The sequence below is a fragment of the Bombus flavifrons genome, chromosome 2, assembly GCF_040668555.2.
Source record: "Bombus flavifrons isolate JBK064 chromosome 2, iyBomFlav1_principal, whole genome shotgun sequence".
Taxonomy (NCBI): domain Eukaryota; kingdom Metazoa; phylum Arthropoda; class Insecta; order Hymenoptera; family Apidae; genus Bombus; species Bombus flavifrons.
Window position 1 is genome coordinate 5537786 of NC_138443.1, and position 17253 is coordinate 5555038.

The window sequence follows — 17253 nt, forward strand, 5'->3', positions numbered from 1 at the left end:
CCACTTGCATGTACAACTCTTCTTAAACTTTAGTAGCTTAACTTAAATTTCAGTAGCATACAAAACAGAAACATAAAATATGAAACTCAAATAACATAAAATATACAAATACCAGAATATACATACAATAGTTATAGATGATCATCGCACGTATTTGAAAAAGTGTTCGTGGAACGAACAGAATGCAATATGGTCAGAAAGCCAACCAGAGTTCTAGGTGGTTGGTAAATGTCACTGGGCGAGATTTACACACGTAGGTCATGTGTGCTATGAATCACACACGATTACGGAAAACTTGTTTCTTCCAGCATGCCAAGAAAGCTGTTCTGTTGTCTTTGATCTCAGATACTCGTTCATTGCGTATTCATTCGTCGGTCAGTCGCATATCTTCGCATAATTTTTCTTAAAGGCTCTGGTGTTATGTATATCAGTTAAAGTCCAATGCCTATTGCCTTTTTTTGTACTTCTGTTTTGCCATTTTGTAATCTTTTAAACCCGTTAAAAGCAAAACTTCTCGTCGACTCCGTCGTAAAAATAATTAATAATGCGTAATTTGTTTATCGAGTTAAATTAGAATAAAATACGAACTATTATCTGCGATCCATAGATCCTTAAGAACTGTAAATATTTTAATTAGTAAATTTCATGAAATTCTTTGTCAGTACTTTTTACTACCTTCTAAGTGTTTAATAAATATTAAATTCTCAATTAAAAGTTAGGATAAGAAAGAAGTTAGCCAATCCAATTTTTCATAGAAAAATGCCGGTTTTTATTAAAGAAATGCTTCTGACTTTCAATGAACGAACCTATGTTCTTCCTATTTAAGTAATTTCGTAAAAATTGAAAAATGTGCTATAATCTGAAATTATTATGAATACGTGTAAATTATTTATTTAACAAATTTATTAAATTAAAATTATTAAGATCTAAATTAACGTGATAACGTGCAAATTATTTGAAATTGTTTATCCTAACAGGATAAAATTAACATTACTTTACCACGAATTCTATATTTCGGCAAGAAATTAATTCATTCCTTTACAATTTGCTTATAGTTTGGCGGTAGAGGATTCTAACGAAGCAAAATTATTTTATTATTTATTGTTGTAGTTTGTCGTTTCATTGCGTGAGAAACAATTACGCTTATAGACTTTTAATAGGCAACGATGCGCTCGAATCCTGCGACATTTCACACAGACTTCGAAACACAAGGTATCTAAATACTCCTTTTGGGGACACCGCAACAGCACATCGCACTTTAAATGTTGAGTTTCATTCAGATTAACTCGCTTCCGAGTTAAGTTTCCTTTTCCGAGTACGAAAGTCAATGAGATAATTGAAATCTTGTGTTTCGCTGGTAGCCGCGTTACCTCGAACTCTCAACGAATTTTTTAAAAGAATTAAACACATATTTAAATCGTACACCATCTGTTGGTTTTAACTTATTTGAATAATAGCGTGGAACTTTGTTCACGAAAATTGGAGATTATACAATGGTCTGAAAATTTAAACATTTAACAGATATGAAAGTTCGAAGGTTTGGAACATTTGAATCATTGGAAAATGTTTGGTTTCGGAATCAGATTTACACCTCTTTGCACGTCAAATTTGAATAAATGCGAATTATGTGTTTCGCGTAGTTATCAAAATCATATTGTTAACGATGATTGTTGCAATTAATTACAAAGAACAAATTTCTGCTAGTTATCGAAATACTCGAATTCTTAATAAAAAAAAATTATAGATACAGGGCGACGTTGCAATTTTTGAATTTTTATTTACGCCTTGTTGAAAGCAATTTACGAATTTACGCTGATTCAATTCAAAAGTATATTTGAGACAAGTTATTTACGCTATGCATATACTAAATCATCATACGTAAAACAAATTAAAAAAAATCGTTTCTTCTAAATAAAAACCTCATAGCTGAAACTGCAACAAATAAAATTCACTTAAGAAGAATATTTCCTTTCGATTGTTCAATAAGTGTACAATTTTACTAGAGGAACGTCTCAACATCGATGCTACCCCATCACAACATAATTACGAATAAGCTTTGCTACATTTTCATTCTCCTTCGGTCTATCTGATTACCGCCTCTCGCCGCTAAACGCGTGCTAACTTTATTCAAGCCAACTGCAGGCTATTTTCAAGCCACGATATATAGATATTCTAAGAAATGTTAAAATATTTATCCACACCCATTGCGTTCAAAACATATTAATTTAATTTAATTACTGTAACGTAGAAAGTATGTATATAGAAAGCAGATGTGCCGAAAAAATGTTATAAATGGTGATTCGTAGAAGTGGCAGATAAATCTTGAACTCTTCAATCGCCAAGCGAACGTCACGGCTTGAATACGTCTTGGCCCGATAAAGCTCGCGATAAAGTGATAGAAGAGAGAGCGCAAGGTACTTAAAATAACGCAAGGTCCACTCGTAATCATTATATATTCGCATCGATTTCCATAAAACCTTCTCTGCACCGTTCGTTGCACTCTGTGATTTCCTGCAGTTGGCAATTGCGACGACTTGATACACTGCAGTATAAATTTAATGGGAATATCGGTGCGCGCACGTGTACGTTTCCTGCATGCACACCCATATCGCGTAATAAATCTGGTAAGACGATGATAATTTGACGATTTTTCTACTAATTCATAAATATTCACATTTACTATTGTTTTAAAAGCGAGCCAGGGATATAATATCATCGGAATAATGAACAATAGATTGTGACATAATTTAGCTTGATATATCTGCCAAGAAATATATTTCATATGTTATGAATTTAATTATATTATAAAAATAAAAATACTTTCTGAAAATATGATTCCATAATTAATAATATATGATATAACAGAGGCAAAGGATGAAAGCGAATGATATGCGGGTCATTGGAAAGATGAAATAGATGTTAGGAAGGGAATGAGAAGAAACTATGCGAATTTTGTAATGACGAAATTGGAGATTTAAAGCACATGTTAACAGAGTACGGAAAACTGGCGGGGAGAAATGAATATACAGGAGATAGTTAACGAGAAAGGAAAAGAAGAGACTTTGGACTGATTAAGAGAACTGGAAAGGAAAAGGGAGGAAAAATTAAGAAGGTATTTTAGGAGTTAGATAAAGAATCATAATCGGTTAAATAGTTAGCTCTAATAGCTATTACTAAATAATCAGATAAGAGCTAAGCAATAAGAATTTAAATAGTACAGTTAGGTTGATGGACAATAGGTGGATTAATAGCTATGTTAATAGTTATACAGTTTGATAAGAAGAGCGTTTAAAATATATGTATCAGAAGGATGCTTGGTGAAGACTGTAAAGCAAATAAAAATAAGAAGAAAAAGTGAAAACATAAGCTATTATTATTAATAGTATATAACAAATATAAAACAAATAAATAAAGGTATAATAGAATATCTAGTATACGTATAAGGAAACATCTTTGATATTAATTTTTAACTTTTTCCAAACAATTCACCAAGAAATGCAGGCTTAAACTCAAAACAAAAATAGTTTAACCCTTGTGGAATGATAATATTTCCCGCTTCATGCTAATAAATTAAGAAATCTAAACTAGTTTACTTTCTACAATCTAAGCTAGGAATTAATCATTGTCTATTAGCTTTCTTCAACTAAATTAGATCTGACTATTTCGTGTTTGAAATTAATGAAAAAGTATCACGAAATGTCATCAAGTATTACGAAGTATCAGCCAGTATCACTAAATCGAATTTGTCCTAATGACCAGCCTTGTTATATATCACATAAATTTTTCTCCTTTACGTGCTGGATCAATCTTTTTCTTTCATCAAAAATCCACGAAACGGGCTTTTCTAAGTTAAGACAATCCATAAATCCACTGGACAAGGAATCGGCGAAGGAAATAAGTATCAGACTTGTCTTTCTATCGACACTATCGAGGGTCGTGCATAGGTGGTAGGTTCGTATATATGGGAAGGCAAGCATTATCATCCGCTTAATTGCCGGCTATTAATTCAAGTGGTTGTGTCAATGGTTATAGCTATTCAGCTAGTATATACACTAAGAGATTCATCCTAATGTTAGCCTAGGACGCTGTCATTGAGAAGCTGTGTCGTTGCCGTATACACATATGTGTATCGGTTATATATTGCAAGCTACACGTCGATCCTTTGCCTATAATTACTATAATTACTCAGGATGCAAGGGCAGTCAGTCCACGTTCATATTGATAAGCCAATTCCTAATTAAGCTTATGTTCAGTCTTTGGTTGAAGTGAATTATTCCAGTTGTGAAACTCATAATAAAATCGAACTTTGTTAATTTTTTAACTGTTTTAGATAATAGTACGTTATAGTGGTTAGGATATACATAGTGAACCATAAATAATATGACGAAACATAGTGAAATATTGCGAATCATAACGAATCATAATGAATCTCGATAAATACCATAAAAATTATCTATATTCTGTCGTATCGTCGAATCGAAATTGACTGCTTGTACTGAAACAACCTTTATCGAATATGTTGCTCAACGGAATAACTCTTATTTCTGTTTCTTTTTTCTTTTAACCAAGCACTAGTATTCAGTACTTTATGTAATTAGAAAACGTTTATAATATTACAAACCAAAAGCAATTGGCAATTAAATATCGTATGCATCATTTCTCCGCATCGTATTGTAAGAACTTATCTAGTAAACAGAAGTATATACGTGTGTATATATCTGCGGTTATATTCCGTCCATTGCGAGATAAAGGAGCAGTTCTAACCAAGGTAAGGCTGTAAGACACGCTTTGTACCACAATCCTGAATACACGAACCACTGTGAACCACCTCAAAGACTCGGGACCGCGAACTCCAAGATACCAGATTCGTGGAACACATCCAAGTCCAGTTCTAAAGTGTTAGAAGCGGTATAGACCAATCTAAAATCGTAGAACTCAAAACTGCTTGCTCAGGGGATCTAAAACTGACCGTGAAATCATAAATTCAATGATTCAAATGCATAGGATCCGGCACAGTGTAGTAGACTATAAACTACCAGGATTCGATACAAAGCGCCCGAAATGAGTCAGAATTCTACGATTGCGAAATCATCGAACTCGCTTTGGATACACACGAAAGTCATGAAGACTGACACGGTATATCCCGAAGCCTTGAAACTTCAAACTTCGTACAAGTGAAGTCGTAGAACGTGATATAAATACACACAACGTCAAAACGTCGTAGAATCTGGGATTCTAAGATCGTGGATATGTGTCACCATTTGCTGACACTTCTTTTCTAGCCAACGAACGTAAAGTAAGATATGAAAAATTTTGTTATTTACCAATAACGCTACACATATGTATAGTTGTCAGAGTTCCAGACATCTATTTATCCTCTAAACATATATTCTCAGTCTACGTGCGCGATTTTCAACCGATTTGCCGCAAGAATTTTTGAAACGTGCGATGTTTGACTATTTATTCGAGTAAAAACAACAATAGTCGTCCCGAAATACAAACGTAACATACTTTTTGACACGCCACATGATTACTGAAAACGAAGATTCCATCCGAATGTAAAAACACGTCGCGTAAAAAAGCTTACGAACATTATGCGATCCACTAAATACAACATACCAAACGAAAATTATACATCTTTTTATCTCTTCCTTCATCTCGATTCGAAGGACAGTTCGGTACGATATATCAGTGCTCAGAGATATATCGATGCCCTCCTTGGCAAGGAGGGAAAGGGAATGAAAAGGCAGAAAAATAACTGAAGAAATTGAACAAAAAGAAAAATGAAAACGGAAAAGAACAAAGAGAGGGGAAATATCAGTTCTTGCTCAGGGCGCGTACCTCGTGGAAAAGAAATGGAATTTTGCCAAGGCTGAGCCACGCTGGAAATACCACCATCTATTTTATTCTGCAGTCAATGGCACTCGGCACCTACTCGCTGTACCTCTACACCCTGTTTCCCTTTTTGCAGGCATCGCATTAAACCTGCCTAATGTCACTTGAGAAAGAGCGAAGGAAAGGAAGGCGAAGGAGGGTAGAGGAGAAGAAGAAAAAAGAGAGAAAACGGAGAAAAAAAGGGTGGCAGGGAGCCGCGTCCGATAAATCGATCAGGTTCAAATTTCTCAAGGGAGGCCAGAGACCCGTGTACAGGAAAGCCGCGAGGAAAAATGTGACACGACGCGACGCGGGAAAGCGTCGAAGTATCGCGAGGGTCCATGAACCACGGTACATACATAGTTTACCATATTTGCGGATAGACGAGCAGATTTACCGGCTAAGCGTTCCGCCGTACGAACGGTCGACGATAAACTGCTCAGGAGTGGAAGTTCGCTGGAAGTTACCGAACTTTGCTCGCTTTAACGCGTCTCTGCGAACGCTATACTCGTAGAAATTAATTTTAATGCCCGGAGATAATTTCGTGACTCTCGTTATAGTCGCTTGGCGAGGGAGAGTTCTGAATTAACGATCGCCAAGCAGCATGTCTGTTAACGATGAGTTTCTTTCGCGCAGTTTTCTGCTTTACGAGAATTATGGACATAGGAATCGACGGTACGAGAGTTCGATAAAAATTAATGGAAAGTTTTGTTCGTCGTTGAGATTGATAGCGTTCTTATAATGAATCGCATAAGGCTGAAGTAGATAAACTTGTAGAGGCTGTAGCATTTATTTCATGAAAGTATATTGAGAAATATCGGTTGTATGTATGGAGTAGATGGAATTTTTGGTTTATTATGTCACTGTCTGTTTTACTTTCTGTAACATTTTTTAAATTGTGTAACGCCTTATTTTCTTTACCATCGTGCATATTTCATTCGACTCTCTTCAGGATCTAATCGAGAGTTTGCAGAAATTGAAATTAAGAAACATAAGTTGAAAGAAATATGTGACATTTTTGACGGTGAAAGATTTTTTTGAGTTTAGATTGTAATTAGACACGGCCTACGTAATGGCTAAAGTCACTAACTCAGTAACTTCGTCAAGCCCTTCACAGTAGAGTGCGAGAGAGGCTCGAGCAAGTTGTCAAGAATAATGCTATAAACTTTACGTCTTAAATATTATTACACGCGACATGATTATTAGGAATTGTCGAGTATGATAAGCTGAAAGTACATGTTTTCTACATCCAACGTCAAAAGTGCAACGTAACTTCGCTATAAAGAAATAAAGTATATTTAAGATACATTTAATCTCAACTTCTCATCATTTTTTCACATTGGAGGGATTCAAAAACGATTAAAAAGGACGAAGTATGTACTACCATGCGTTGCCGAAAAGAAGACTAGCGCGATGGAACGAAGGCAAGGTAGCAATATTGTTACTGTATCTTTGTATTTATTTGTATATATGATATTTGCGATCAATACACGTGATTATCGTTATGATTGTGTTGAGTCTATACGAAACAGCTAATCGGACTCGCGTTTCTCACGCCAGTCTTCTTTCCAGCAACGTTCTATAAAATGACAATAAGTTGACGATTCCTACGTACTTGTACAACACAGGCTTGTCTACTCCTCTCGATTTCCTCTTCTCTAAGTTTTGACATTTCATCATGCACCTAACACAGTACCGATACAAAACACTGTTTTTATTTCGGTATGCAGGATTGCGTGTACTTTATCGCAATAACTTTATTACAATTTAATAAAGACAGTGGCATGCTCGGTGTCTAGCTGCTTGGAAAGTGTTGTATGGAATAATCTTGAATTCGTTTCTCGTATACTATAGAAGCCTTGGAGGAGGGAATTCAATAAGGGACTAGTATCTTGTCGTTGTCGTCTGTCAAAACATTTCATTCCGTGGCAGCAATCTCGACGACTTTTCGTCATTGAAAGCTGTGGCCGCGAATTTCCTCGAGCTATGATAGACCGTGCGTCGTCTTTCGCACGGGGAAGGGCTTCCAAACAGGAATTAGATTGACTCAAACTAACTCCTACGTTTCTACGTGCGTCAATATGAATTGGCTACGAGTAAATTGAATAATCGCCAGAAGCATTCGAGAAAAATCTAGTTCGCTGAGTCCGATGAATATGCTCCTGTCTCTATCTTTCTCCCTCTCTCTTTCTTTCTCTTTTTCTATTTTTCGACACCCCTTACATATTGGATGCTCGTGCGAACGATAGTGATCTCTTTGGGGGAAATTGCTTTTACTGTTTTTAGGATTTCTTGTAGGATTATTTGTTTGCAGAGTTATTGGTATATCGCAAGTTTCTCCTGTAAAGCTAACTTGAAAAGTTAACGAAGTAGAATTAAAAATTTACTAGTTGGATAATTCAAAGATTATGTAACGCGAAAATTTTCAAGTTCAATGATTCTGAACACCTCTTTCGCTTGCGAAGACAGTTTTTTGTTTTCCCGAAAGGGTTAAATAAGTGAATGAGGAAACTTAAGGAGATATTGCAAAAACTTACAAGTTTGGAAATATGAGAATTGAAGGGTTTAGTAACTCGAAAGATAGAATACTTAAAACTTTGCAGACTTGAAAATTTGTAAATTTACAGATACGATGATTAAGAAACTCGTATATAACGATTATATACATATATTACGATTATAAATTATATACGTTATACAAGGTACAACGACTATGTATAAAGCATTAAAAATAGTTGACGTCTTTTTAGCATAAGAATACTTGTCTGTTTAACAGATTATTCTACGAAATAACTTTGTAATAGTTCGGGAATTGTGTTATCATACACCTGAAATCTCGAATAATTTCATTTAACAGCTTATTTTGAAAGCACCGCAGGGGGTTGTATAGAATATAATATCCCGTGTACAGAAACAAAGACGATCTTAGAAACATCCGTAACGCCTCTCGCGGTTTCCCTCTGAGAAATTTTCACGAACATCCCGTCGACGTCTTTCAAACGTTGCGCGCCCAATTTCTTCACCTCGCCGTACTTATATACCCAGCTACCGTGCCTCTACAAATTGAAATTAAATTATGCTCGAACATTCTGTACACGAAACGAGGATTACACTTTGAAAAGGTAGCACAGAATATAGAGGTATTACGTTATCTTTCGCCGATAGTCATGATCGATCGTAACTTTACATTCGCGTTTTTCTTTATCGAAAAACATCCCTGTTTTACATTTTATCCCGTATAAACGGTGTAGCGTCTATGAAAAAAATTCGAGGTTCTTTGAGAGGAAGGAATACTGTGTGACGGACCGTTTGATATACAAACGAGAGGAGGGGCTGTTTAAAAGAAGACACGATCGATCATTCCGAAACGATAGCCGTGCGCCACGCCGTCGAGACTTTAGTTACACGCAGCGCTTTGACACTTTGCAAATGAGACGTCACGTGGTCGCTGTTTTTATTGTTTTCTCCTCTTTTCCTTTCTTTCTCTCTTTCTTCTTCGTTTCTTCCCTTTTTTCTTGCTTTTTAATCCTTACCAGACATACTCTGCTTATCGATTACCGATTAAGTTTGTTCATGCGTGTCAAACTCCCAGCACAGAAGTACAGAATCCTGCATTTCCTGGCTGACAGTGAGGTCGGTAGCGGATCCAGTGGCGTGGCACTAAAAGGGCTCGACGATAAATCACTACGGCAAATTCGCTGTAAAGCACTAAGTACCACGAGCCGTTTGAAAGGATCGCGCGGGTAAAACGCCACGCCGAGAGCAAGAATAATTATTATAAGGTCGCATTCTGGTCCTCTTCGTTTTTAAACGACCTTCTTCGATCGACGCGTGTATTTGAAGTTTCGCGATTGAAAGCTTTGCAGCTGCACTGGCTTCTCTTCTTTATCCGTACTAATTCATGTTTGAAAGAAACACGTATAATTGAACTCGTGTTTAAGAAATTCTACAATTTCTGAAAATTATATTTCATCGAATACGCGATTAATATTCTATTTTTATTCGTACAACAAATTTTGCGAGCAACAAGAGACGAGTTAAAGCTGATAAGCTGAAAAACGGACTGACGTTACGAAATTCAGTTTTCCTTGTGATATCTGACACGCAATATATACGGAAGAGTCATGAAGTGTATCAGTATTGATTCAATCAGTTGCTTTTTTTATGCTTGTCCAGTAGATGACACGATCGAAATTAACCGTTTGAGTTCCAAGTAGCGCGATCGCGCTGTTTAGATTTTGTATCGAAAAGTCCCAGTACATTTGAACGCTACGGACGACTGAAGGTATTTTGTTATCTTCTCAATAATTTTTATTGAACAAAATTTGAAATATGTATAAATTAATAGTACATATATAATAAGATAGATGAATTTCATAAAATAACAAAGTGTTTCTCTTCGCAATCGATTAAGACAAGCGCTATCGCGCTGTTCGGAATTTTTCGATCCTGTTTTTTTTCAAAGACCCCTGGGACTCAAACGGTTAAAAGGTGGAATTTTCAAAATCGAAACGAGAGAATTCGTTTAAAAGGAGAAATAGGTTAAACGTGAATTACATGATTCGAAAATTGTCCATTTTCGAGCAAGTGTCGACCATGGAAATAGCAAATATAATCACGGCTGAGAAATAAAGAGCATGTTAAAACGAGATAGACATATTTTGATATCACTTTCCCTTTGTAGCTGATATTTGCTCCGCCTATAGAAAGGAAAAGAAAAACTTGTTATTTATTTCTATTTCTCTCTATAAAGTCGATTTTATCAACACAACATCTGTAATCTACACTTCTTATATCTACGGTCTTGACATATTATTACAAATCTTGAAACTAGGCGGTACTTATATTTAGCTCAGCTAAATCTTTCATATATATATTCTATCCATATGACTCTTTAAAATACCAGAATGATTTACCTAGATATTATCTTTAGAAAAATGGGTTAAACAGAAGTTATACGGTTTCAAGAGGGAGTCGTAAGCTGGATCAAACAAATTCTTTCTTAGAAAATGTATTTTTCAGAGAATCGAAGGTTAAGCTTAAAATTGTTTGGCGAATGATAAAAATACATATTTTTTAATACTAACAAAATTCACTTTTTTTATAAAAAAAAAATACCTCATGTTTTTAGATTTGCTTATTGTTAGTATGGCAATTTGTTTTACAATCCATACTCCGTCTTACTTCATCACGGATAATGTACTCGGTAATTTTGAAACTTTTCTCTCGTATCAATTTAACTTTACAAATACAGTGCATACGATGACGTAATATATACTCCCGCCATATGTTTTTCATTAAAACTTTCTATAACGACCGTTCTTTTGGGTACTAGCATATAAATCGGCAACGAAAGATACACGCATATTTACGTAACGTTACGAGATATGCAATCATCGAAATACTTGAATATTCTGGAATTTAGTAACAAACAACCTATCCCGAGTCATCGTCCAATGTTACATATGTATGTACCGAACGTGGTAGTCAACTTGAGTATTAATGTTAAAAGTTATTCGAATAAACAGAACCTTTGTTACATATCACGTAACTGTATAATCTAAAAAATAGGATATTGTTAGTCAATATACACCCTCATATATATGTCATCAGAAATTTCATTTTAGAGCGAGGTGAAATTTATGTTACTTATTACAATATTTATTAAAATATATACATAATTTATATACAATTACAACGTTCAAAGCTAATACTTAATACTCGGTTAGATCTTAAATGTGATTCAGTTGTTTAAAATTGAAAGATCTTATCAAAGATCTATCTCGACAGCTGTAATTAGTAAGGAACGTATTTAATATCTAACGTGTTTTTCAAATAATTTTGTTATTTATTACAGGTGCACGTAACGCAGATACTAGCGACAAGAATAATGTAGACACCGTCGTTGTTTTACCATCCGATGTTGGAAGTCAAATGATGTCAGCAGCGTTCGATTTCCCTGATGTGAGCTTCGACAGCGACAGTGACAGTCTTGAAAGTCCAACCTGGAATTGGAACAGATTGTTCAGGTCAAACTTCTTGGACGGGTGGTATTCCAGCCTGCAAGGTACGTGAATAAAAATATTTGCTATATGCGCGCTATATACAATTTCAATATGTTTATTAAGCATCTTGTCGACGAGGTGCTTTCAAACGATAGCTTATTATCTGGGCTATTTTTAAAAAATGCAAAAAGAAATTTAACGTTCTCTGAAAATATAATTTACCTATTCAAACACCGTAAATTTGTTCAATTTACTATTAAAATATTCTTCCGATATCTCCTCAATTTAATTTCTATAGTTAATATCGAATATCTTTTCTGTCAAGAAAGATCAGCTATTTCTTGCCGTTAATTTTTGAACGAAATTTGTTAAATGGGCAAAATACCTTGCGTGTAATAGTGAATTCTCAATAGTAAATAATTTTTTCCAGTAATGTTACACAAGCCAATATATCGCCATTGAAAATAGCCGCAAGAAAATTTCTTTTCCTCTATTCGAAGCTATTTAGATTATATCTAAAATATTTCCTTCGTCGTTAAGTACAAAGGAGACATTTTAGTTTATGAAATTAGTTTTTATTAGTTATTAATTAGTTTTTAAATAACAGGATACGATGCATAACGTTCGAAAGAAATACACTCAGCTATATCACAGAGCTCCTTTCGAACAACCGTTTTTCAATTTGAAACGACGTTTTTGACAGCCATCGTTGTCACTGCCTCTCGAAAAAGAACCTCTCGTTAACAACTCTCGCGAAACAACTCTAAATCGAATTTTACTTTAACTCGGGGGATTATCAGAACACCTGTTTCCACTGTCGACTCTTTCGAATCACCCTCTTTTCAATCTCGAACGACACAATTGCCACAACCGTAATTGCCGGCCAACTCTCCGACGAAACGTCTCGTTAATATCCTAAAACAACTGGCCATCGAATTATGCTTTAGATCGGTAGATAATCAGGGAACGGGGGATTATGATCGCGGATCAGTTGGATTCGTGGGGACGTAACACAGAATCGGCCAAATAGAGTGATAGTTTGCTGGAATCGGGAATGACCGCACGCGTGCCGCTTAGACTGCCGCAGAAACGCGATCACGGTTCAGCAAACACAAACATAAAATTACACGGAATCGCGAACGGCCGTGTCCGTGTTCCGCTTACATGCGGTTTGTCAAACGTAACTTCCGGCGACCCGTTGCGCTCGTAATACCCGCGCGCAATCGGCCTCTGTATAGCCAACCGATTGTCGTTTCCCGCGGTGATATACGGGTTACGTTTGTGTACGTTCGTGAAAGTATTCGGTCGCCGTCGAAATTTCTCGAATTTCCGACTCGCTTTATTGCGACTCGCTTGCACACATAGAACTGTGTCATCGGTGCTTTACGATACGTACAGCGTAAAAATACGGCAAAGGAAAAATCATTCGGTCGCAGGATGAGAAACGGATAACGGCGGTCAACGATGATTAACGACGAGTTGGAAAGCGAAAAAAGATTGTAGATGTGATTCGTGATTGTGTTATAATTATCGATCATAGAACATTTTCAAGATCTTTCATTTCATTTTAGTAAAATGAGAGGCACGAATCAATTATACGATAGTAAGTTTATCGATGATAGATGTCAATAAATTGATGTTTCGTACAGAATATGATAATCGAGCTAAATTATCAGACTATTAATCGTTATTGATTTTAACAATATATGGCAAACGCGTTTAAGAACAATTTGCAAGAGTTATCCAAAAATTTTAGATATATTACACACAGTATAGTCAAAAAGCTGTACTAGAAAATATCTAAATTTGAATCGAGGCATCGTTTAAAGTGCAGAATCAAATAATGATAAATACTTGTAATATGAACATGGATGATATATAGCAAACGAAAACTGATTGAACGATAATATTCAGCAATGGAGAGAGGCGATTTAATTTTATTATACAAAGAACGTAATTTAATTCCGTTATTTAGGTATACGTATGATCGTTGAGAAATTTGGTATAATATTAAACATAGACACGCATATGGATCTTTTAAAATATGAAATGTCGAAGAGGCAATGATATTTGAAAATTTCTGAAGACTTTCCAGATTTACCTCGTATTTCGCAAGTATCTTATTAAATCTTATTACATGCATGCACATATGAACGGTAATATAAACTATCGTAACTTGAATTCTCAGGCGTAGCTATATCTGTAGACTCTGACACGTTTGATAACTTATCGGGGTCTAAATAAATTGGTCGACGTAAACTGAGAACCTTTATCGTAGAATAACGCAGGAGTTTCGAAGTCATTTCCGCGCTAAGTGTTGAAGCTATTCTTGAACGTGAAATAATATAGGAGTTCTGAAGTTACTTTCCTCATGAAATATTACAAAAGTTTCGAAGTTACTTCTCGACATAATGTAATCGTTTTGCAGTTACTCTTACGTTAGGTATCAAAGTTACTCTGGAACATATATACGAATGTGCTAATCAAAATTTCAAGTAATATCGTGGCTGACTGTTTCGGCTTCCGTAATTCGTTTTCTTTCTTTTTTATTTTCAAAATTACGCAAGTTATAATGAAAGCCACTGTACGTTTCCTGTATAGAGCGTTAATATCACTTTTTAAAAGAACTAAAAAAAAGAATAAGCTTATTTTTGACGTAATTAAAAGTAAATGTTAGCAAATTATATAAAACATTATATAAAACAAAAAATTATATAATACAAAATATTATATAAAACAATTAAATTGCAAACAAGCGTTAATTATAACGCTTTTAAAATTTCGTTAAACGTTCTTATCTATAATACGCATCTATAGCACTTATTATTAAGTCGCTTTTCCATAATTATAATTACGGAAGACTATATTTCGAATTATTAATTCTTCGAATCTAAATACCGAGAAACAATTCTTACGAAGTTACTAAGAAGAACAGAGTAAAAGTGAAGCGGTCGCTGTTTAATAAATAAAACAGATTCACGTGAAACCACAATAAAATGCTATGGACATTGTGCTTCGTAGACTCTAACCACGACTCAAAGTCAGCCAATTGACACAGGAAGCACAGTTATAAAACATGATACCGTGAAATCGACGTAATTATAGAATTATATCGGCGATAAAGAAGATGGTAGTTCGGTCTGTACTAATGAAAGCAATTAGCAGAAATTACCGCCCTAATTAGCTGGTCGTGATTACTGCCGCATCGCGGAAACTGCGGATCCTTTCGTTCCTTTCCTTCCGCCGTCCCTTTTTCTTTTTTTTTTTTTCTTTTCTTGTTTTCTTTTCTAACTTTCCTTCTCTCCTCTCGCTTATCTCCTTTTCTTTCTTTCTCTCTTTCCCTCCTGTTGCCGCGTTCCCTTCTACGTAACGGAGAATTGATTCTATAGCCTTCAAGACGAGCATCTACAATTTGTTGCCAGTTCCATGCGCTTCTGCTCACGTTCACGGAGCAATTTCATGAATATATCTGCATACCGTTAGGAACGAGTTTCGAAAAGAAAAAGGGAAGTCAGAAAACGAAGCGGAGGCAGTAGAGAATAAGTGGACGAAGGGGGATGAAGATAAAACGAGGACCAAGATGACGAAGAACGGAAGAAAAGAAACAACGTGAAAGGATCAGAGAGAGGCCGGCCGTGATGCGAGGAGATTGATGACATTATCGCGTGGAATTCGCAATGAAGCAGTCTTTAAAGCCACCCGACATTCCCAAAACCACACGTGCCTTCACATGCATAATCGAACGAGAAGAAAACGGAAATCCGTGGCTCTAAGTGCAGGTTCACGATTCCTACTTTTAATACAATGGGTAAAGGTCTGGAATATCGGCTACCAAAAAACATTGCTTCGTATTATACATTTTCAATAAATGATGCGACGAGTGTCGAGTAAGGAATGTTGTGAACGTTGAAATAAAGGTTCGGCGTATCAATGCAACGACGTTCCTTGCAAACAAATTAACACTAGAACTACCGATAGTTAACACGAAACTATTTCTACCAAAACCGATCAAAATGACTGTTCTTTAAAAAATACGTAATAATAGAATATTTTTATATTTATTGATTTATTACTTTCTTACAGAAGGAACTCAATGTTATTTAGTACATTTTTTATATTATTAATCCATCTGGGACCATGATCCCTAAATGAGAGTTGACACGTTTATAAAATTGTAGAACTAGTTAGCATCTAGCGATCGATCTGGAATTTTCTTGATAACTAATATCATCATATTGAATGATACACAGTAAAAATTTTTAAAACGTGTGGAAGGTTGTACAAAACGAAGAAACTGGTTAATCGGGGTTCGATAAACAGATTGCCTAAGTAGCCTCGAATAGCCTAATAGTAGCCTAAGTGGCCTAATAAGTAGCCTCGATACGAAATTATTTTGAGTTTGAATACATAAAAAACAATATAAAATTCATTATATTATTCTTTTAGTTATCGTTGCGAAAGTCATTACATCATTGCGTAAGGAAAATATAACATGAAGTAGGAATTTTAAAATAAAATTGTAAAACCAGTCAATTTGACCGGTGTGGTAGTTCTAGTGTTAAATATCGGCTTAATGCAAGATTCTACGATAGAAGGCAGCAAGGTCTTGCGATCACAACAAGCACAACGATCGAGCAATTGAAATAATAAGCGATATAAATGCTGAGAATGTAAAAGAAAGTGCAAGAGAGCGTAAATTATACGTGGAGTAAGGTGAAGAAAGTTGTAAGTGCTAGAATAATTTATTTTATTCTAGAACTTAAAATGATACAGCTATGATCCTATGTGCTAATTACATTGTGATAAAACATGAACAATAGTATAATGTAGTTCGTAAGTTCGTAAAAGTGACAAATGTTGAAAGCCCCGAATGATGTAAATTACGAAATTAACAGACACGCCTTCTTTTTCTCTGTGTAAAAATTTTCAACTCTGACATTTAACCATTTCAAATATCGTTCTTTGTATCGCTTGCTATTACTTGAGATGGAAACAAACAACTACAAATTCTCCGTTTTTTCAGTGCCACTGACGATTAATGTAACGCGTGGTAGTTTAGAAACGATAAAAACTTGTTGCCATGTCAGCAGCTATTAACTTGTTAACGTTATCAATAGACGCGAACGAAGTAAACAGCACAGAAGACAAGCGTGGAAAGGAAGTATTTAGACGAATTGCAGCAGGTCGGAGAAATGAAATTCCTCCCGTCTCTCTAAATATTTCGCTTAACATTAGCGGCGACAGAATCAAAAACGCGATTCTAATTGCGTTTGCTTACTTTGAAAGAGGAATTCTCGGTTGTGCCTAGGAGGAGGAGGATTCGCGGCAGATGTTTGCAGTGGAACGCCGAAGAAAGTAGCAGTCGCGAGATTAA

The 17253-nt window shown here is 35.5% G+C and overlaps 1 protein-coding gene across 1 annotated transcript in view; it reads left to right on the top strand.

Annotated features, from left to right (window-relative positions):
• LOC138189685 (icarapin-like) overlaps positions 1-17253 on the top strand; it is a 55890-nt gene that overhangs the window by 21946 nt on the left and 16691 nt on the right. The window contains exon 2 of the mRNA XM_069131804.1: positions 11732-11941. Coding sequence (XP_068987905.1) covers positions 11732-11941 — 210 coding nt within the window. The remainder of the gene's footprint in view (positions 1-11731; positions 11942-17253) is intronic.